The sequence below is a fragment of the Salvelinus alpinus genome, chromosome 33 (genome assembly GCF_045679555.1).
Source record: "Salvelinus alpinus chromosome 33, SLU_Salpinus.1, whole genome shotgun sequence".
In the NCBI taxonomy this organism is placed as follows: domain Eukaryota; kingdom Metazoa; phylum Chordata; class Actinopteri; order Salmoniformes; family Salmonidae; genus Salvelinus; species Salvelinus alpinus.
Window position 1 is genome coordinate 4,337,568 of NC_092118.1, and position 24,768 is coordinate 4,362,335.

Consider the following 24,768-nt stretch of genomic DNA (forward strand, 5'->3'; position numbering starts at 1 on the left):
TAAGGGGATTGATCAACCGCTTTTCACTCTAGTTCTCAAGGAGAATAGTCTAATGACTGGAATATTTAGTGACTGTTTTAAAGCAGGGTCTGCATCCTCGATATACACAGCTTTACCTTTTAGTTTTCTCTATTAGGTAGTATAAAAATATATCTATAATTAGTTTTTCTCTCTGGATTATTCTGTACATATGTTGATTGTCTCTGTATCTGGTATGTTTGCACAGTGCCGTTTTGTATTTTTCTTATTTTTCTTTGCAAGTGGAATTCAGTAGGGGGGAGTGTAACAGGGTTATATTGGTGATTCCCCTTGCCACTTTATTGTTAACTAAGCCAATGGGTTTTTGGTTTTAGTTTTGTCTTGCCTTCACCTACTCAACATGGCATCTTATTGGCTGGTTTGCGTAGCTTGCTTACGAGGGGGGATGTTTCAGTTAGAATCGTCCCAGTGAACAAGCACCAAACCAGCGGTAAGTTGTTGGTTGCAAAGCACTGTACGTCAAAAGTGATTTTTATACTCCCAAGTGATGATTTAAATGTACAATTTATATCAATTTGTTTGTAAATGTTATTCGAACATCACACGTAAGATGCAGCGTTTTTGGTGAATATTTGTTGTGCATTTTGTTGTAGAGAATTCCCGCTAATACTAGCTAGCAACTTACTGTGTCTGGTGGGGGTTTGTATATTTTGTACAGTGCCTGAGTGCAGAGTTGGATGGTGAGCCTTGCATTGCATGACATGCAATTTTGTGCTGTTGCTATCAGGTACATTGTTCAAAATATTATATTGTATATTGTAATTGTTGTATTATTTTGGTAACTACATGTCCCAGTGAACAAGCACCAAACCAGCGTGCGTGAGTGCAGAGTTGGATGGTGAGCCGTGCATTGCACGAGTTGCAATTTTCTGCTGTTTCTATCAGAATAAAGCTCCATGACTGGTGCTACAAGTTGGAGTTCGTGTCGATGATTGATTGTACACAACGCAAGAAGAGTACTGTTACATATATGATGCTACTTTTCATGATGTGGACAGTATGTGTCTTACATTACACAAGCTGATGTTTGACCACATAGAATTGGGCAGAATTACACATCCTTTTTACCTCAGATTTGTAATGTTAGTATAAAAGTTTATAGTCAACACAATCACACAAGATAAATAGCTTAATATGGATCAATATCTTTGTTTTGTTTTTACTTAAATAGCAGCCTACCATTGTCAACAGCGATATCCTATGGCGGCTGGTAATTCGTTGAAGTTCACAGAAAAAGTGTTTTTTTCCCATTTACCTTGAGAAAAGCCTCCCGAAATCAACATCTGCCAATCCAAAATATAGATATAAGCATTCTACAAGTTCTCATCTAACCAACCATGTATAGTTTATTCCAAGTTACCTTGTGGCCTTTGAATTGTGGTAGTTTAAACAGCGCTACACCCCAAACGTTTGCCCGTGTTCTATTGATTTCAGCGGGATATCGATGGAAGTCATTAACAAATAAAGTGTTGCATTATACTTACTGCGTTAGCGACCTACTTTAATCCAAATATAACACTTCAACATGTAGCTCGCTGTCCTCTACAAATGGTCCTCTAACCAGTGATGTATTCCCAGATTCTGTGTTTTTTTAGCTCTGTGTTTTTTTCGCTTAGTTTTAACAGGACGTGCAACCTCATCTCTCCCATCTTGCTATTTATCAATATGTCTTATCAACAGGAAGTAGCGACAGCATCATTTTCAACTTACGTTTTAGGAATATAAATGGAACTTTCAACATTCATTTCCAATGGTATTGTACTTAATCAGGTAAAAACTGCTGAAATAGTCCAAAAACATGCCGCGATTTATTTATTTTGATGATATACCAGAAGTCACCAAAATGGGTTTGCCCTGCCTACTAATGTCCTGGTTAATGTTTTAAGAATGGACTGAAAGGATATACAAAATTAAACACTAAGACACAAAGTAGTTGTGTTTGATGCCATAGAAATCCTTTTTTAATCAATAATAATCATAAAATACATTCTTACAAATCAAATCTGATCTCTAGTACACAGGTAAGTACAGAAGTACATTTACACACAGTGACACAAAGTCGTAGTAAATCCCAAGAGAGAAATGTACAGAGCCGATCGAATCGGTGGTATAGGCAGTTTTTAAAAAGCAAGAAAACAAATCAAAAACTGAATAAAACTACTATGTAAATCAACTAATTGACAAAATAATAATAATGCAAAGCATATAACATACTTGTAAACATGTTACGTTTCAAGCCATGGTAGTGTGAAAGATTTACAAAAAAGGGTGCCAAACCTAAATGTTTTCCAGACACACTATTATACAGAGTCACTGTGCTGTGTCCTTTGTGCTATCAACTACCGGCTGTGGCACTTCCTATGCACCACCAGTGCATAATGCCAATGGTGGAAAAGGTACTCATTTATCATACTTGCGTAAAAGTAAAGATACCTTAATAGAAAATTAGTCAAGTAAAAGTGAAAGTCACCCTGTAAAACACTACTTGAGTAAAAGTCTAAAAGTATTTGGTTTTAAATATACTTAAGTATCAAAAGTAAATGTAGCTGCTAAAATATACTTAAGTATCAAAAGTAAAAGTATGAATAATATAATTCCTTATATTAAGCAAACCAGACGGCACAATTGTCTTGTTTTTATTTATTTACGGATAGCCAGGGTCACACTCCAACACTCAAACATCATTTAAAAACAAAGCATGTGTGTTTAGTGAGTCAGACAGATCAGAGGCAGTAGGGATAACCAGGGATGTTCTCTTGATAAGTGTGTGAGTTTGACAATTTTCTTTCCTGCTAAGATTTCAAAATGTAATGAGTACTTTTGGGTGTCAGGGAAAATGTATGGAGTAAAAAGTACATAATTTTCTTTAGGAATGTAGTGAAGTTAAAGTAATAGTTGTCAAAAATATATCAAGTAAAGTACAGATACCCCAAAAAACTACTTAAAGTCGTAGTTTAAAGTATTTTTACTTGAGTATTTTACTCCACTGCATAATGCATTATTAATTGTTTATAGTGACTTAGAGTATATCACTCCATGCTGCATTATGAGCCCAAATTCCAAAGTGAATTATAAGACAATAAGCATTCATAACACCTTTTATAAAAACATAGGCCATCAATATATTCAGAAAGAATTACATTCTGCATTCTAAAAACGTTATATACGCTTTTATCACAGTTTATGGCTCACTATGGCAGCATGTATACTTTAAATACCTATAAATGCATTCGCATTGCGTTACACACAGGCGGGTTGTTGAGTGCAAGACCCCGCAGGCTAATTCAGATTTATCTGTTGTAATGCTGGTGAAAATCTGTGAATTCCGTCATAACATGACACAAGCAGATGTCTTCTTAGTAGCTGTTTCTTTGGTAACAAAACATTTAGGTCAATGGTGTTATCATTCGAAATGTCTGTCAGTGTCTCACAAAATTTGCTGACACTAGAACTTGTCTCACAATTACAAAATGTACATGAAAGGTTTGAAATGTGTATCATCGATGTTTCTCATGCAAGGGTACATTGTAATAACAAAATGTGCCATGGGATTTCAGTGCTGGTATTTTTTTACTAATCGAAGTAAAAGCCTTCTTGAACTGCATTACCGAAATTTGATCAAATCCTACATATATCAGGACACTGTTTACACACAGTAAATAGGCAAATACCAGTAGTAACTGTGCAAGTGTGTACATATAATGTGTTAAAAATGGCAATAGGATTGGGGTGTTACCTCATAAGAAATATTGACGTCTTGAGAGACCGCCACTGGATGATTGACACTTTCACTCTCTTTTGTCTTATTCTGGACAAGAAGCCTACACCTCTGATTGAATAGCTTCGCTTTGATCAGACCAAGACATTTCCATGCACCCCTGACAACGAGAGAGAGAGAGAGAGAGATTTAATGTGCTGGCGTACTGTGGGACTTCTTGTAAAAGTTGACTTGACATATTTTCCTTTCTTTATCCTTTTTTGGGGGGGGCGATGGGGGTTACTAGCTAAAGAACTGTACAAGAAATACACATTGCTACTCTAAGTAATGCTGCCAACAGCACTTAGAGACAACATCACAGTTAGCGACAACATTCCCCCCCATACGTTTCGTTTTTAATTTGTATTATTCAATTCCCTACCGCATCTTATTTTGACAAAAACAAGAAAAGTGTGTTGCTTTGCTCTACTGTTCAACTGTTTAAATTATTTATCCATATATAAAGAAATAAATCAACTAAATTGTTTGAACAACGTATGTGACTAAAAACAACTTCTCACAGAGCTATTTCCCACTATCAATACAAAAATAGATCCATTTTTTTTATTTTATTTTTTTTACATTTATTGTATACAGGATGTAACAATCAAGAAGTGAGACGTATCTTTGCTATAGTCAAATAGAACAGTTAAGTAGTGGAACATATAGAGGAATTGTGATACTCCACAGAAAAAGCAACAACCACGTACCAGCCATACTAGTTGTGCACTTTGAAATGTAATGCACAATGATTTAATTCTGTCCGGAGTGACCGGTAGTTTCTTTTGTCTCCTTTACTAAGTTTTACTTTTCCTTTGAGTTATATGCTTTTTGCAAATTATGGCACTGTAACGTTGCGTGATTGATTGTGTATGTGCTCCATTTGTCCTTTACCCCTACAAGAAAGCTCACTGGACTCCATTGGCCTTTGAATGGATCCTACACTAACAGGGGGATCAATAACGGGTAGAACAAGAGCTATGGCCCAATTATCTCTCCTCCCAAAGTGTGCACTTGCTCACTTCCCTTCAATGATTTGAAAGGAAATGACTCGTATAAGACATATGGTGGAAACTCCCACTAGCCCATGTCTCCACCAATCGAATGCTTTTATATTTGTCAGAAGTAGTAAACAACTGTGCGCTTTAGGAGAAAGGAGAAACCTAGAGTGTACGGCAAGTGAATGGGATTCTTGTTGTGCCACCACAGCACCAGGGGTCAGGGAAAAGATAAATAATAAATAACAGACAACGCTATATTAGACAGACAACGGTGTGCAATGTTGAATTCAACTGAAACGGTACTGAACAACCAGTTGAAAAGCGTTGAGATTATGGTGGCCCAGAGGGTGATTACTTTATGTAGGTTTGTGATGTCAAATGGTCACACCCATATTTTTATTTTTATTGTAATTTGACCCCCTTTTTCATGATATCCAACTGGTAGTTACGATCTTGTCTCATCGCTGCAACTCCTCAACGAGCTCGGTAGAGGTGAAGGTCGAGTCATGCATACTCCGAAACATGACCCGCCAAGTGCTGCTTCTTAAAACACTGCTGTCTTAACCAGTAAGCCAGCCTTAACCAGTAAGCCAGCCTCACCTATGTGTTGGAGGAAACATTGCTCAACTGACAACCGAAGTCAGCTTGCAGGCGCAAAGCCCGCAACAAGGAGTTGCAAGAGTGCAATGAGCTAAAGAAATCCCTCTGGCCAAAGCCTCCCCTAACCCAGACGACGCTGACCCAATTGTGCGGGCACTATGGGGCTCCCGGTCACGGCCGGCTGTGGCACAGCCTGGGATCAACCCACAGGGTGTAGTGGCGCCTCAACACTGCGATGCAGTGACTTAGACAGCTGTGCCAGGCACTGGTCACACCCATAGTGATCAGGCCACACCTCGCCACACCCACCAAACGGGAGCAAACGTACCTCGAAAACTGTTGAAGAACAGTGCACACCATTCTAGGAAAACATGTCGTTCAGTACAATCCGTCACGCAACGTAGCAAACGTTGAAGCAACCTGAATGCAGGTACAAAGAACCGAGTGACACTTATCATTAGATAAGGCTGCTGAAGATCCCTATCCGTCATCGTTAAACGAAGGCTCAGAATTCACTCGGTTGGTGAAGAACTTGCTTAGTTGAAGGGCACGTGTGTTACTTGCACCTGCTTGATTGACCACCAACAATTCTTCACAACTCCAATTTGCTATTGTTATAAAAGTAGAAGCTCAAATATCTCCTACTAATATTGTGCACTCACGGTGTCACTTTCTTGGTAATGTGACAACACACATCAGGAGTGCTATTCTCCAAGCACTTCCAATTAGGACATGTGTGGAGAGTACATGTGCAATTAAATCTGGATCAAAACATCCCACCTTTCTAACTCTAACTCCCCACTTACATTAGGCCAGTAATGTCATTGTGAGAAACAAGCAATGCTTAAAAGTTTAGACCAACCAGTCAGATTGGTATGTGAGAGTACAGTCACTTAGCTTAGAGCAAGGTTCTCCAACCCTGTTCCTGGAGAGCTAAGGTCCTGCAGGTTTTCGCTCCAACCCTGATTCTAATAACTAACTGGTTGATAATCTGAATCAGGTTAGTTACAACTGGGGTTGGATTGAAAACCTACAAGAGGGTAGTTCTCCAGGAACAGGGTTGGGGAGCCCTGGCTTAGACCATTCACTCATCAAGACAGTTTCCTCTTTTACCATTGTTAAGCCCGGTACAGGTACAACAGCTTAGACGAGACGGTTTTATGCTGTTTTAAAACAATGTTTTCTTGATCTGAGCAGTCTAGTTTTAGAACATCTCAAGTCCGCTTCTGGAGTTTCCAAGATTCAACATGTCAAACCGTGGCTAAAGACTTGAGATGAGACGGGTCTTTTTAGCCAATCAGAGAACAGTGTGCTGAAGTTATGTGTTTAGCCAAGCAGCTAGCTAGTTAGCCAAGCAGACAGCTAGCTAGCTATTTTGCTGCAATCAGTTAGCCTAGTCTCAAAGTGGGCCCTGTTTCTGGTCATGTATATCATGATACTCGTTTGTTACAGCACCTTGCTACAACAAATGGCAATTTTGTTTCACACTTTTTTTACGTCATTGTAAAGAGGGAACGTTACCGTGGAAACGGTCTTAACCGCGTCTCTTGTATTTTTTTACCTGAATGCCCCATCTTTAGTCTGCTGTTCTACAACACAACATTTTAAAACAGGCTAGTTTTTCTAATCTCGCCTCTCATTATGTTGGCTGTTGTATCTGTACCGGTTTTAGTCTGTTATCCTATTTATAAACATGTTTATATAGGCATATTTGGATCAGATATTTCACTCTGGAAAAGGGACTAGGCAAGCGCTAGTCAAAAATCATCAGACATCATGCAGTTTTTCTAAACAAGTTGCCACACTTGCAGAGAATTAGCCAGCTGTATGTTGTTCTTGACTCAGTGACTCAAAGTGAACCTGTTCTTGACTCAAAGTGAACCTGTGTATAGTTGGTCCCACGTTTCATGAGCTCAAATCAAAGATCCCAGAAACGTTAAATACACACAAAAAGCTTATTTCTCTCAAATTGTGTGCACACATTTGTTTACATCCCTGTTAGTAAGCATTTATCCTTTGCCAAGATAATCCATCCACCTGACAGGTGTGGCATATCAAGAAGCTGATTAAACAGCATGATCATTACATAGGGAAATAAAAGGCCACTTTAAAATGTGCAGTTTTGTCACACAACACAATGCCATAAGTGTCTCAATTTTGAGGGAGTTTGCAATTGGCATGCTGAGTGCAGGAATATCCACCAGAGCAGTTGCCAGAGAATTTGATGTTCATTTCTCTACCATATGCCACCTGAAACGTTGTTTTAGAGAATTTGGTAGTATGTCAAACCGGCTTCACAACCGCAGACCATGTGTATGGCGCCATGTCTGCTAGCAGCTTGCTGATATCAATGTTGTGAACAGAGTGTTCCATGGTGGCGGTGGGGTTATGGTATGACCAGGCATAAGCTACGGACAACGACCACAATTGAATTTTATCGATGGCAATTTGAATGTACAGAGATACCGTGCCGAGATCCAGGGGCCCATTGTTGTGCCATTCATTTGCCACCATCACGCCATCATGTTTCAGCATGATAATGCAACACCCCATGTCACAAGGATCTGTACACAATTCCTGGGAGCTGAAAATGTCCCAGTTCTTTCATGGCTTGCATACTCACCAGACATTGAGCATGTTTGGGATGCTCTAAATCGACATGACAAACAGCATGTTCCAGTTCCCGACAATATCCTGCATGTTGCTTTATCGTGTTCTTCTTATTTGTTATTTTACTCGTGTGCTTGTTATTTTTTGTATTACATTGTTATTGATTACTGCATTGTTGGGGTTAGAACTTGCATGTGCATGTGACATTAAAACTTGAAACTAGACAAACTAGTTCTCTGTATCTGGGCCATTCATGAATTCTGGTGGCATTTGGGCATGGCATTGTGAAAGAAAATATACTTCATTTTTTATGCATTCTGGTACATCTTCACATTCTAAATCAACTAATTTGGCAGCTTAATTACTTTAAATAATATTGACTAATTATGAATACATTGGGACAATTTACTAAAGTGATATGATTAAATTTAACTTACAATGTAAGTTACTTTCATTTAAATTGAGTAACACCAATGGAACTTTGTATTTAGACATACTAGAAGGTTGTGATTAGCAGGGAATGCTCAAAGTCCTTGTATATCTTTGTAATGATCGATTTTCAAGGAATAACACCAATGGCATACACTTAGGGACACACTGTATTTGTTATTCATAATAATAAAGGTATTTTAATAGCCTCCTTGTTTTTATTTATCTATACAATATGTTAAATAATTTTGTTTACGTCCTAGAGTAATAATTGATCGCTATCTCTAAATCCCCAAAACATGTCACTACAACTCTACCAGGTCACTGCTGGGAGAAGCCAATTTGCTTGCCCTATGTACTATAAACAATGCATAAACATAAAGTTCTGCAATATAAAGGACTTGCATTATATTTGATGATTGATAAAGAGTTCAATATAAAAAAACATGTATGATGTGCAACTATTTGCAATTTTAAAGGGTTTTCATGGTTGCAAATGCCACCACAATTCAAGATCTGTTTTTGATGTCAGAATGCAAGCTCACAACTCAAAACACACAATTCCCTTTTTACAGGGCATTCGGGAATGTTTTCAGACCACTAGACTTTTTCCACATTTTGTTACGTTACAGCCTTACTCTAAAATTGATTCAATTGATGTTTTTACTGTCTACACACAATACCCCATAATGACAAAGCAAAAAGAGGTCTTTCGAAATGTTTCCAAATGTATAAAAAATACAAAACTGAAATATCACATTTACATAAGTATTTAGACTCAGTAATTTGTTGAAGCACCTTTGGCAGCGAACGCAGCTTAGAGTCTTCTTGGGTATGACACTAAAAGCTTGGCACACCTGTATTTGGGGAGTTTCTCCAATTATTCTGTGCAGATCCTCTCATGCTCTGTCAGGGTATATGGGGAGCGACGCTGCACAGTTTTTTTCAGATCTCTCCAGAGATGTTTGATCTGGTTCAAGTCCAGACTCCTGAGTGGCTGGGCCACTCAAGGACATTCAGAGACTTGAAGCCACTCCTGCATTTTCTTGGCTGTGTGCTTTGGGTTGTTGTCCTGTTGGAAGGTGAACATTCACCCCAGTCTGAGGTCCTGAGTGCTCTGGGGCAGGTTTTCATCAAGGATCTCTCTGTACTTTGCTCCGTTCATCTTTCCCTCGATCCTGACTAGTCTCCCACTCACTGCCACTGGAAAAACATCCCCACAGCATGATGCTGTCACCACGCTTCACCTTATGGATGGTGCCAGGTTTCCTCCAGACGTGCAGCTTGGCATTCAAGCCAAAGAGTTCAGTCTTGGTTTCATCAGACCAAAGAATCTTGTTTCTCATGATCTGAGAGTCTTTAGGTGTCTTTTGGCAAACTCCATTGTGCCTTTTTACTGAGGAGTGGCTTCTGTCTGGCCACTCTACCATAAAGGCCTGATTGGTGGAGTACTGCAGAGATGGTTGTCCTTCTAGAAGGTTCTCCCATCTCCACAGAGGAACTTTGGAGCTCTGTCAGAGTGACCATCGGGTTCTTGGTCACCTCCCTGACCAATTGCTCAGTTTGGCCGGGCGGCCAACTCTAGGAAGAGTCTTGGTGGTTCCAAACTTCTTCCATTTAAGAACGATGGTTGCCACTGTGTTCTTGGGGACCTTCAATGCAGCAGACATTTTTTGTTAGCCTTCCCCAGATCTGTGCCTCGACACAATCCTGTCTCGGAATTCCTTGGACCTTATGGCTTTGTTTTTGCTCTGACATGCACTGTCAACTGTGAGACCTATATAGACAGGTGTGTGCCTTTCCAAATCATGTCCAATCAATTGAATTTACCACAGGAGGACTCCAATCAAGTTGTAGTTATTTCTGTTTTTTATTTTTAATACATTTGCAAATATTTCTAAAAACCTGTTTTTGCTTTGTCATTATGGAATATTGTATATAGATTGATGAGGATTTTTTATAAATTTAATACATTTTAGAATAAGGTTGTAATGTAACAAAATGTGAAAAAAGTCAATGGGTCTGAATACTTTCCGAATGCACTGTAAGTACGAAAGAGCACTGCTATTGTCAAAACAGAATGTATTCATATTCCTCTCATTGTACAACTACGTGAGAGAATCGATGACTCATCCAGGTTTAGCATTAAACAGTGCAGATATGCGAATACATACTGTATCTATCTTTGCTTCCCAAATACATGTGGAAACAATAGATGGAGCAGTAAGCACTTGAAGTAATATGGTCTCTTTCAATTACAGCACAGATTTTGCACTGTAAAAATGTCACCCAATGTGTCCCAAGTGTGTCAAATTGTAAATGTGTTGCAACCATGACAAGATGCTAGGACTCTGCAGGGAATTTCGTATCAGCTTTGACAAGTGTTCATCCTAATCAAAGACGATTTAAAGAAATCTGGCATATTAAGTAACACTGTCAAGTCATTTGCCATAGCCTAGACCACATAACACCACCCACCATGCCCAACCCATCAACCCAGTCCACATAAAGAATGTTTCACCTGAGCAGAGACACCTATGGGCTTAGCCCTGCCCCTGTTCCCCATCCCTCTCTTCCTTCTTCTCAGCCACCTTTGCTTCCTCCTGTATTCTGTCGGTCTATGATTCCAACAGACTGTGCCACCGGCAGACCTGCTGTCCTTTGGACTCTTTCATCTGGGTCCAGTGAGTGAGTTCCTCCTCTCCAGAGCTGTTGAGGCCTAGCGAGATCCAACCGATCATCTCCTTGCGCTTCATGCTGCGCTTGTTGTACACGGAGAGGATGAGCGTCACGTCTGACAGCTGGAAGAGGGCAACCTGGAAGACAAACGTCTCCTTGTATGTAGGGTTGGGCTGGCCATGACAGATCGACGTCTTACACTTGGACATCTCCTGGCCCATTGAGTTCAATAAGGTCAGCTTGACATATGTATCTAAGAGGAAGAAATGGGGAGAATGATTAAGGACTAGAAACAAAACAATTATATATCTCAAATGCTGAGATACAGCTTATAGTCCAAAAATAACAATTGTGTTAATTTTAGGAAATGCTAGCATTACATCATTTTTTATTCAAATTAATGAGTTAGATTTCTTGAGGTGTGACAAATATGAAAAATGGGGGGGGGGGGGTGACATAAATAATACAATAAATGGATAAGCTACAGCACGGCAACATGCAAAACTGAACATACCCCATGGCAAAGCAATTGTGGAAGCATAACATTTTTATTAAATCATATCACTAACGTTATTCCTAGATCATTCCTTATTCAATTACCTCCCAGAAAAACAATGTAGAGATTCAACTCCAACTATTAGAAAGTGAATATTCATTACTTACTTTATTTAGTATTTTATCTACAGGCAAAAAAAAACCTGAGACAACAACTGACGACATCCAAGGCTGCAAACCAAATAGGAAGAAACAGCGGCAAGCATAGCAATCACAAAGGCCTTGATCATGTTTTGCCTTTAGGCCATAACCATCTTCCATAATGTTCCATATTTCTACTGCTGTGAATGAGTGGGTAAGGCATGAATTGACAGGGCTTTTATAACGATCAGTGCCATCTGCTTTTGAAGGCCTATACTGTAGCTCTTTGCCTTGAATTCAGGGGATCTCTTGAGCTCTTTGACACTACCAAAATAGACTTCCTTTTATTTTAGCTTGCTGTAGAATGGCTTAAACTGTAGAACTGTTGGTGTCTTAAGAGGCCAGTCGTGGTGGAGAAGTTCTTCTACCATTGTCAATGAATGAGAGGGGTGGTGACAGCTGATTAATGTGCCATTTCCATCTTCAACTACCTGTGCACTCACAACTTTGCATACAAATTCAAAGCATAATTCATGGCCTGATTCTGACTTCACAGCTTTTAGTTTTGTCAGTGTAGTCAGATGTTACTATTTCTGTAAAGTCAATCACATCTGAATTTAGTCAATATTCAGAAGACAAAAACTCCCCAGAACACCTGCTGACCGCACAAATAAATTCCCATGTGAAGAGCGATATACTGTAGCAACAAATTAATGTAATAGAGCAATTACAAATACTTTTGGTTGACTGATGAAGTATTTTATTGTTTTATTGTCAATAGATTTTCAGAAGCTTTAACTTCACTGGGAAAACATTTACGCAAATCTCCTGAATTAAAATGGCTGTTCGCAACATATTGTAAAATATAACGTTACAATACTATAATAAAACTAAATTGTATGGAGAGATAGACAATCGTTATGAAGTACAGTGGCTTCCCAAATTGACACCTTTGACACCTTTAAAGATAAGCAATAATGACTGTATAAAATAAATAGTTCAAATACTGAGCTATATTGTATGCTACAAAAAATTGGGAAATTACAATGTACAAAAATATAAATGCACCAAGTAATGTGTTGGTCCCATGTTTCAATAGCTGAAATAAAAGATCCCAGAAATGTTCCATACGCACAAAAAGCTTATTTCTCTCAAATGTTGAGCACAAATTTGTGTACATCCCTGTTAGTGAGCATTTCTCCATTGCCAAGATAATCCATCCACCTGACAGGTGTGACATATCAAGAACCTGCTTAAACAGCATGATCATTAGAGGTGCCATCTTAAATAAAAGGACAATGAAAGGCCACTCTAAAATGTGCAGTTTTGTCACACAACACAATGTCACAGTTCTGAGGGAGTGTGCAATTGGCGCGCTGACTGCAGGAATGTCCACCAGAGCTGTTGCCAGTGAATTTTCTGTTCATTTCTCTACCATAAACCGCCTCCAACATCATTTTAGATAATTTGGCAGTATGCGCCCAACAGGCCTCACAACTGCAGATCACATGTATAGTGTCATGTTGGCGATCAATTTGCTGATGTCAACATTTTGAACAGAGTGTTCCATCCATCTTTGAAATTGTAGCGTGTTGCGTTCAGGTTTTTGTTCAGTATATATCATTTTATACTAATACAATTGCTCAGAGACACAGATTTTGTTTAACAAGTAATACTTTTTTTCTCAAAAAAGGTTGGGGGCTAAATTATTGACCCCCCTAAAAATTATTACAAATAAGTAGTCAAAAGCTTAGCATTTGGTCCAATTTTCCTAGACTACATCAAGCTTGTGACTATAAACTTTGTTGGATGCATTGCAGTTTGTTGTGGTTGTGTTTCAGATTATTTTGTGCCCAATAGATATGAATGGTAAATAATACGATAACAATAATAATAATCGTACAAAAAAAAGTATGAAAATGTATGCGGTCATTGTTGTAAGTCACTCTGGTTAAGATCGTCTGCTAAATTACAAAACATGTAAATAATGTATTGTGTCATCTTGGAATCACTTTTATTGTAAATAAGATAAGACACTTCTACATTAATGTGGCTGCTACCCTGTTTACGAATAATCCTGAATGAATCGTGAATAATGATGAGTGAGATATTTACAGAGGGTCAAAGATCATACCGGTCACGGGTGCACCTCAGCCACGCTCAAGGTACTGAACGATATCATAACCGCCATCGATAAAAGACAGTACTGTGCAGCCGTCTTCATCCACCTGGCCAAGGCTTTCAACTCTGTCAATCACCATATTCTTATCGGCAGACTGAATAGCCTTGGTTTTTCTAATGACTGCCTCGCCTGGTTCCCCAACTACTTTGCAGACAGAGTTCAGTGTGTCAAATCGGAGGGCATGTTGTCCGGACCTCTGGCAGTCTCTATGGGGGTACCACAGGGTTCAATTCTCGGGCCGACTCTTTTCTCTGTATATATCAATGATGTCGCTCTTGCTGCGGGCGATTCCCTGATCCACCTCTACGCAGACGACACCATTCTGTATACTTCTGGCCCTTCCTTGGACACTGTGCTAACTAACCTCCAAACGAGCTTCAATGCCATACAACACTCCTTCCGTGGCCTCCAACTGCTCTTAAACGCTAGTAAAACCAAATGCATGCTTTTCAACCGTTCGCTGCCCGCAGCTGCCCGCCCGACTAGCATCACCACCCTGGACGGTTCCGACCTAGAATACTGTATGTGGACAACTATAAATACCTAAGTGTCTGGTTAGACTGTAAACTCTCCTTCCAGACTCATATTAAACATCTCCAATCCAAAATCAAATCTAGAATCGGCTTTCTATTTCACAACAAAGCCTCCTTCACTCACGCCGCCAAACTTACCCTAGTAAAACTGACTATCCTACCGATCATCGACTTCGGCGATGTCATCTACAAAATAGCTTCCAAACTCAGCAAACTGGATGCAGTCTATCACAGTGCCATCCGTTTTGTTACCAAATCACCTTATACCACCCACCACTGCGACCTGTATGCTCTAGTCGGCTGGCCCTCGCTACATATTCGTCGCCAGACCCACTGGCTCCAGGTCATCTATAAGTCTATGCTAGGTAAAGCTCCGCCTTATCTCAGTTCACTGGTCACGATAACAACACCCACCCGTAGCACACGTTCCAGCAGGTATATCTCACTGATCATCCCCAAAGCCAACACCTCATTTGGCCGCCTTTCCTTCCAGTTCTCTGCTGCCAGTGACTGGAACAAATTGCAAAAATTGCTGAAGTTGGAGACTTTTATTTCCCTCACCAACTTTAAACATCATTTATCTGAGCAGCTAACCGATCGATGCAGCTGTACATAGTCCATCTGTAAATAGCCCACCCAATCTACCTACCTCATCCCCATATTGTTTTTATTTACTTTTCTACTCTTTTGCACACCAGTATCTCTACTTGCACATGCTCATTTATCACTCCAGTGCTAATCTGCTAAATTGTAATTATTCGCTCCTATGGCCTATTTATTGCCAACCTCCTCATGCCTTTTGCACACACTGTATATAGACTTTATTTTTTTCTACTGTGTCATTGACTTGTTTATTGTGTTATTGGCTTGTTTATTGTTTATTCCATGTGTAACTCTGTGTTGTTGTCTGTGTCACACTGCTTTGCTTTATCTTGGCCAGGTCGCAGTTGTAAATGAGAACTTGTTCTCAACTAGCCTACCCGGTTAAATAAAGGTGAAATAATTTTTTTAATTAAAAAATACCCCCAAGACATGTTAACCTCCTCTGTTATTGGTAATGGTGAGTGGTTAGCATGTCTTGGGGGTATGATCTTCGATCCATACTCATCATTATTCACAGTTAATTCAGTATTATCTGTAAGCATGGTAGCATCCACATTAATGTCGAAGTGTCTTATCTTACAATAAAATCTTATTTAAACAAAATATTTTACTCTGAGTAATTATATTAGTATAAAATAATATAATTTCCCAATTTTTGGAGCATACAATATAGCTCTGTACTTTAAATATTTATTTTATACTGTGATTATGGCTCATCTTTATCAAGGCTGTCAATAACTCCGGACCTCACTGTAGAAAATGTGCCAAAAGACTGCATTGGTTGTTGAATGGCACCAGCACTCACTAGCATATCCCATTATGATACCACACAAGTCACCACAAGAAAAAAGTTGTCCTGAATTACTCCTAATATGGAGAAGCAAGCTATCATGATTCCCACAACCCCACATACAATGAAAAAAAGCAGGGAGCAAGGCTCAGGGCTGGACGGGGAAATACATACATGAGAATAATCAGGAATGGGGAGTAAGTGAAAAAGACACACACACACACACACACACACACACTGATACATATAGTGTTCAAAGCTTTGAATAAGCAATGTTCGGTAGCACTTTATAATAACTCCACGTAATAAAGCATTTATAATGGATTAGTAAATAATTTATTCCTCATTTATGAATCATTACTCCCACATTTGTAAATGTTAGTAACGTAGTTATTCACACATTTATAAACAACGTTTAAAATATTGAATAATGATTCATACGATAATTCATAAGATATTTAATATAGGTCCCTATAAACCATGTACCATTAGTGCACTAAATCTAGCAGATTCATTACTTACCAACAACAGCTGCAAATTCCAATAAAAACGACATAATGTTTTGAAGTTCACATTCCTTGCTTTGTCACTATCATGAATCAAGCAAATAAGTTTTGTGCGTCAGAGAGCAGTATTTATTTAGTTTCATAGAACAGACGTACATCGCATTCGGAAAGTATTCATACCCCTTTACTTTTTCCACATTTTGTTGCGTTACAGCCTTATGGATTATGGATTATATTGCTTTATTCTTCATCAATCTACACACAATACCCCAATGACAAAGCAAAAACAGGTTTTTATATTTACGTAAGAATTCAGACACTTTAATCAGTACTTTGTTGAAGCACCTTTGGCAGCGATTATAGCCAAGAGTCTTCTTGGATATGAAGCTACAAGCTTGGCACACCTGTATTTGGGGAGTTTTTCCCATTCTTCACTGCAGATCCTCTCAAGCTCTGTCAGGTTGGATGGGGAGCGTCATTGCACAGCTATTTTCAGGTCTCTCCAGAGATGTTCGATCAGGTCACTCAAGGACAGTCAGATTTGTCCCGAAGCCACTCATGCGTTGTCTTGGCTGTGTGCTTAGGGTCGTTTTCCTGTTGGAAGGTGAACCTTCACCCCAGTCTGAGGTCTTGAGGGCTCTGGAGCAGGTTTTCCATCAAGAATCTCTCTGTAATTTACTCCGTTCATCTTTTCCTCAATCCTGACCAGTCTCCCAGTCCCTGCCGCTGAAAAACACATTAGGGATGGTGCCAGGTTTCCTCCAGACGTGACACTTGGCATTCAGGGCAAAGACTTCAATCTTGGTTTCATCAAACCAGAGAATCTTGTTTCTCATGGTCTGAGTCCTTTAGGTGCCTTTTTGGCAAACTCCAAGCAGGCTGTCATGTGCCTTTTACTGAGGAGTGGCTTCAGTCTGGCCACTACCATAAAGTCCTGATTGGTGGAGTGCTGCAGGGATGGTTTTCCTATTGGAAGGTTCTACCATCTCTACAGAGGAACTCTGGAGCTCTGTCAGAGTGACAATAGGGTTCTTGGTCACCTCCCTGACCAAGGCCCTTATCCCCCGATTGCTCAGTTTGGCTAGGGGCCAGATCTAGGTAGAGTCTTGGTGGTTCCAAACTTCTTCCATTTAAGAATGATGGAGGCCACTGTCTTCTTGGGGACCTTCAATGTTTCAGAAATGTCTTGCTACCCTTCCCCAGATCTGTGCCTTGACACAATCCTGTCTCGGTGCTCTAAGGACAATTCCCTTGGTTATGGCTCTGACATGCACTGTCAGCTGTGGACCTTATATAGACAGGTATGTGCATTTCCAAATCATCTCAAAGATGATCAATGCAAACAGGATGCACCTGAGCTCAATTTCGAGTCTCAGAGTAAAGGGTCTGAATACTTATGTAAATAAGGTATTTCTGGTTTTTTTGTGTGCAAAAATTCATTTATGTATGTAGAGTACCAGTCAAAAGTTGACACCTACTCATTCAAGGGTTTTTCTTTATTTTTACTATTTTCTACATTGTAGAATAATAGTGAAGACATCAAAACTATGAAATAACACATATGGAATCATGTAGTAACCAAAAAAGTGTTAAACAAATCAAAATATTTTTGTATATTTGAGATTCTTCAAAGTAGCCACCCTTTGCCTTGATGACAGCTTTGCACACTCTTGACATTCTCTCAACCAGCTTCACCTGGAATGCTTTTCCAACAATCTTGAAGGAGTTCCCACATATGCTGAGCACTTGTGGGATGCTTTTCCTTCACTCTGCGGTCCAACTTATCCCAAATCATCTCAATTGGGTTCAGGTCGGGTGATTGTGGAGGACAGGTCATCTGATGCAGCACTCCATCACTCTTCTTCTTGGTCAAATAGCCCTTACACAGCCTGGAGGTGTGTTGGGTCATTGTCCTGTTGAAAAACAAATGATAGTTCCACAAAGCACAAACCAGATGGGATGACGTATCACTGCAGAATTCTGTGGTAGCCATGCTGGCTAAGTGTGCCTTGAATTCAAAATAAATCACAGACGGTGTCACCAGCAAAGCACCCCCACACCATCACACCTCCTCCATGCTTCACTGTGGAAACTACACTTGCGGAGATAATCCGTTCACCTACTCTGCGTCTCACAAAGACACGGTGGTTGGAACCAAAAATCTCAAATTTGGACTCATCAGACCAAAGGACAGATTTCCACCGGTCTAATGTCCATTGCTCGTGTTTCTTGGCCCAAGCAAGTCTCTTATTTTTATTGGTGTCCTTTAGTTGTGTTTTTTTTGCGGCAATTCGACCATGAAGGCCTGATTCATGCAGTCTTCTCTGAACAGTTGATGTTGAGATGTGTCTGTTACATTTATTTATTTGGGCTGCAATTTCTGAGGATGGTAATTCTAATGAACTTGCCCTCTGCAGCAGAGGTAACTCTGATCTTTCTTTCCTGTGGTGGTCCTCATGAGAGCCAGTTACATCATAGCACTTGATGGTTTTGCGACTGCACTTGAAGAAACTTTAAAAGTTCTTGAAATATTGCGGCTTGACTGACCTTTATGTCTTAAAGTAATGATGGACTGTTGTTTCTCTTTTTTCTTGCCATTATATGGACCAGGTCTTTTACCAAATAGGGCTATCTTCTGTATACCACCCTTACCTTGTCACAACACAACTGACTGGCTCAAAGGCATTAAGGAAAGAAATTCCACAATTATAGGCCCACCTGTTAATTGAAATGCATTACAGGTGACTACCTCATGAAGCTGGTTGAGAGATTGCCAAGAGTGTGCAAAGCTGTCATCAAAGCAAAGGGTGGCTACTTTGAATGATCTCAAATCTCAAATATATTTTTATTTGTTTAACACTTTCTTGGTTACTACATGATTCTGTATGTGTTATATGTCTTCACTACTATTCTACAATGTAGAACATAGTAAAAATAAAGAAAAACTCTGGAATGAGTAGGTGTTTCCAAACTTTTGACTGGTACTGTATATATATTTCTTTTTTATACAAAAGTGAAAATAGTTGTTGCATAAGTATTCAGCCCCTTTGTCTAGGCAAGCCTAGTTCAGTAGTAAAGTTTGGCTTAACAAAATGACATAATAAGTTATATGGACTCACTCTGTGTGAAATAATAGGGGTTGACATGATTTTGAGTGACTAAACCTTTCTCTGTCCCCATACATACATCTGTAAGGTCCCTCAGTCAGGTATTTAAAACCAAGCACATATTTAACTACAAAGACCAGGGAGCTTTTTGAAAGCCTCATAAAGAAAGGCAGTGATTGGTAGATGGGTAACAATAACAAAATTAGACAATGAATATCTCTTTAATCATGGTCAAGTTAATAATTATGATGTGGATTATGTATTAAACCACCCAGACACGTAAAAGATACAGTGTCCTTCTGAACTGATCTTCAGAACAGGAATTAAACTGCTCAGGGATGTTATCATGAGGCCATTGGTGATTTGAAAACAGCTACAGAGTTCAATGGCTGTAATGGGAGAAAACTGAGGATGGATCAATAACCTTCTAGTGACTAAATGAGAGTGAAAAGAAGAATACAAAAATACACAAAAAACATATTCCAAAACATGCATCTTGTATGCAACAAGGCATTAAAGTATACACTTTTTGGCCTAAATGCAAAGCCTTATGTTTGTGGCGAATCCAACAAAACACCCCACTGAATAACTGCCTCCTTATTTTCAAGCATGCATCACGGTATGGGTACGCTTGACATGGGCAAACACCGGGGGAGATTATTAGGATAAAAATGAACGTAATGGAGCTAAGCACAGTCAAAATACTAGAGGAACCTTTCAGCAGGACAATAACCTACAACACAAGGCCAAATCTACACTGGAGTTGCTTACCAAGGACACTGTGAATGTTCCCGAGTGGAAAAGTAAGTCTTGACTTAAATTTCCTAGGAAAATCTGTTGCAAGATTTGAGCATTGCTGTCTAGCCATGATCCCCAACATCTTGACAGAGCTTGAATAGTTTTTTAAATTATATTTTACAATCCAGGTGTGCAAATGTCCTATAGCCTTATCCAAGAGGACTCACAGCTGTAATCGATGCCAAAGGTGTTTCTAACATGTATTGACTCAGGGAGCTGAATACTTATGCAATGACAATATTTTAGTTATTTCATTATATATATATATATATATATACAGTTGAAGTCGGAAGTTTACATACACCTTAGCCAAATACATTTAAACTCAGTTTTTCACAATTCCTGACATTTAATCCTTGTAAAAATCCCCTGTGTTAGGACAGTTAAGATCACCACGTTATTTGAAGAATGTGAAATGTCAGAATAATAGTAGAGAGAATTATTTATTTCAGCTTTTATTTCTTTCATCACATTCCCAGTGGGTCAGAAGTTTACATACACTCAATTAGTATTTGGTAGCATTGCCTTTAAATTGTTAAACTTGGGTCAAATGTTTCGGGTAGCCTACCACAAGCTTCCCACAATAAGTTGGGTGAATTTTGGCCCATTCCTCTTGACAGAGCTGGTGTAACTGAGTCAGGTGTGTAGGCCTCCTTGCTTGCACAGGCTTTTTCAGTTCTGCCCACAAATTTTCTATAGGATTGAGGTCAGGGCTTTGTGATGGCCAATCCAGTACCTTGATTTTGTTGTCCATAAGCCACTTTGCCACAACTTTGGAAGTATGCTTGGGGTCATTGTCCATTTGGAAGACACATTTGTGACCAAGCTTTAACTTCCTGACTGTTGCTTCAATATATCCACATCATTTTCCTCACTCATGATGCCATTTATTTTGGGAAGTGCACCAGTCTCTCCTGCAGCAAAGCACCCCCACAACATGATACTGCCACCCCCGTGCTTCACGGTTGGGATGGTGTTCTTCGGCTGGCAAGCCTCCCCCTTTTTCCTCCAAACATAACGATGGTCATTATGGCCAAAACAGTTCTATTTCTGTTTCATCAGACCAGAGGACATTTCTCCAAAAAGTACGATATTTGTCTAATATGCAGTTGCAAACAGTAGTCTGGCTTTTTTATGGCGGTTTTGGAGCAGTGTCTTCTTCCTTGCTGAGCGGCCTTTCAGGTTATGTCGACATAGGACTCGTTTTACTGTGGATATAGATACTTTTGTACCTGTTTCCTCCAGCATCTTCACAAGGTCCTTTGCTGTTGTTCTGGGAAGGATTTGCACTTTTCGCACCAAAGTACGTTCATCTTTAGCAGACAGAACACGTCTCCTTCCTGAGCGGTATGACGGCTGCGTGGTCCCGTGTTTATACTTGCGTACTATTGTTTGTACAGATGAACGTGGTACCTTCAGGTATTTGGAAATTGCTCCAAAGGATGAACCAGACTTGTGGAGGTCTCCAATTTTTTCTGAGGTCTTGACTGAATTCTTTTGATTTCCCCATGATGTCAAGCAAAAAGGCACTGAGTTTGAAGGTGGGCCTTGAAATACATCCACAGGTACGCCTCCAATTGACTCAAATGATGTCAATTAGCCTATCAGAAGCTTCTAAAGCCATGACATCATTTTATGGAATTTTCCAAGCTGTTTAAAGGCACAGTCAACTTAGTGTAAGTAAGCTTCTGACACACTGGAATTGTGATACAGTGAATTATAAGTGAAATAATCTGTCATGCACAAAGTAGATGTCCTAACCGACTTGCCAAATCTATAGTTTATTAACAAGAAATTTGTTGAGTGGTTGAAAAACAAGTTTTAATGACTACAACCTAAGTGTTTGTAAACTTCCGACTTCAACTGTATATATATAAAAATATAAATCGAATTTTTCTTCCCCAAAAATACAATTAAATACATTTTAATCCTACTTTGTAACACAATAAAATTAGAAGAAATCCAATAGATGGTCGGCCGAAGCCGAAAACGTGAAGTTGATCGATCCCTGTTGAGGGAGGAGCAGAATTCTTGTATATGACAGTAAAACATTCTTATGATGACAAAAATGTGTTGGCACCTTCAATTCTTGCACATTTTCTCATAAAAAGTATATTTCAACACTATCTGCTCAGGCAAATTTGCGAAACTGCTAACCTTGGAACCAATCAACTGCTATACCTAGAACCAATCAGAACTCTCTGTAGCTGTGGGTTTAAAGAAACATTATTTTATTTAACCAGTTATGTCAGTTAAGAACAAATTCATCATTTACCCCGGCCAAACCCGGACGATGCTGAACCAATTGTGAACCGCCCTATGAGACTCCCAATCACCGCCGGTTGTGATACAGCCTGGAATTGAACCGGGGTCTGTAGTGATGCCTCTAGCACTGAGATGCAGTGCCTTAGACCACTGCGCCACTCAGGAGCCCCCTATTCAATCATACACCTTGCATAGAAACCCATATAAAAGCATGTAGATGTGTGTGTGTCATGTATGCTAGAATGGAGGTTTAAAAATGACAGCTGCATACAGTGCATTTGGAAAGTATTCAGACCCCTTCCCTTTTTCACAATTTTGTTGCGTTACAGCCTTATTCTAAAATGTATTAAATAAAAAAGAATCCTCATCAATCTACCAACAATACCCCATAATGACAAAGCGAAAAATATGTAGTATTAAAAAAATGTATAAAAAATTTAAAAAGTATTCAGACCCTTTAAACCAAGCCATGAGGTTGAAGGAATTGTCTGTAGAGCTCCGAGACAGGACTGTGTTGAGGCACAGATCTGGGAAAGGGTATCAAAAAATGTCTGTAGCATTGAAGGTCCCGAAGAACACAGGGGCCTACATCATTCTTAAATGGAAGTTTAGAACCACCAAGACTCTTCTTAGAGCTTGCCACCCGGCCAAACTGAGTAATCGTGGAAGAAGGGCAGAGCTCCAGAGTTCCTCTGTGGAGATGGGAGAACCTTCCAGAAGGACAACCATCTCTGCAGGAGCAACAACATCTCAGGCGCGAAATGGTAGGTCACACAAACTCACAGAACGGGACCGCCGAGTTCTGAAACGAGTAGCGAGTAAAAATCGTTTGTCCTCGATTGCAAAACTCACTCTGAGTTCCAAACTGCCTCTGGAAGCAACGTCAGTACAATAACTGTTCGTCGGGAGCTTCATGAAATGGGTCTCCATGGCCGAGCAGCAGCACACAAGCCTAAGATCACCAATGCACAATGCCAAGCGTTGGCTAGAGTGGTGTAAAGCTCGCCATCATTGGACTCTGGAATAGTGGAAATGCGTTCTCTGGAGTGACGAATCACGCTTCACCATCTGGCTGTCCAATGGATGAATCTGGTTTTGGCGGATGCCTGGAGAACGCTACCTGCCCCAATGCATAGTGTTTACTGTAAAGTTTGGTGAAGTAGGAATAATGGTCTGGGGCTGTTTTTCATGGTTCGGGCTTAGTCCCTTAGTTCCAGTGAAGGGAAATCTTAATGCTACAGCATACAAAGACATTCTAGATGATTCTGTGCTTCCAACTTTGTGGCAACAGTTTGAGGAAGGCACTTTCCTGTTTCAGCATGACAATGCCACCGTGCACAAAGTGAGGTCCATACAGAAATTGCACAGAGCCCTGACCTCAAACCCATCAAACACCTTTGGGATGAATTGGAACGCTGACTGCGAGCCAGGCCTAATCGCCCAACATCAGTGCCCAACCTCACTAATGCTCCTGTGGCTGAATGGAAGCAAGTCCCTGCAGCAATGTTCCAACATATTGTTTCATGTGAGACAAAAATAAAAGAATGAATCAAATAAATCATCACAGCAAAGGAATGTAGTTTGTGAGCTTGAAAATGAACATCCTGACAGTCTGAGGCAGGGTGCTCTGCAATCCTCTGACTCTATCTATTGACAAGGATAATAATGTGTCATTTTTTATTTGTCAGTATGACTGAAATGGGTCCTGCCTTGATGACTGTATTAGATTTACACTACTTTTCTTATACATTTTTGTAGTCTTAAATTATTACTTGAAATAAACTGTTAGCTAAAATGTTCCTTTTTCCCGGAATGACATGCTAGCTAGTGATAAAGCTATCTGCTCCTGCTAGCAAGCGACAGTTCTACTTGTTGTAACTAGCTAGCTAACTAGTAAGCTAGCTACATTATTAAGGTTGCAGTGTTCTACGTTGGGAGTAATTGTACAGCTTGCATTGATGGTATCATGTTTCTTCTGGTATACTTTACCTGATAGCAGTTTGTCGAACGAAGAACTATCTCGAGATGTCAGCAGCTGTCTACTTACTGTACCTTAGATACAGATAATGTGATTGGCAGACGTGATCAGCAGAGATAGTACCATATATAGTACAGACTTTTGATTGGTTCACAGTTTAGTACTCTACGGCGTTAGCCTGTCCAACTTGTAGACATAATAATAAGTATTTTGAAACAAATTGCAAGGCTTGACATTTCCAACAAAAGACAGAGA

At 39.7% G+C, this 24,768-nt stretch overlaps 1 protein-coding gene across 3 annotated transcripts in view; it reads right to left on the bottom strand.

Annotated features, from left to right (window-relative positions):
• Positions 1–1,972: 1,972 nt before the first annotated feature.
• syt14a (synaptotagmin XIVa) overlaps positions 1,973–24,768 on the bottom strand; it is a 201,603-nt gene continuing 178,807 nt past the window's right edge. For all 3 annotated transcript variants that reach the window (XM_071380789.1, XM_071380790.1, XM_071380792.1), the window contains one exon: positions 1,973–11,368. In XM_071380789.1, the coding sequence (XP_071236890.1) occupies positions 11,055–11,368 (314 nt within the window). In that variant the 3' untranslated portion in view covers positions 1,973–11,054. The remainder of the gene's footprint in view (positions 11,369–24,768) is intronic.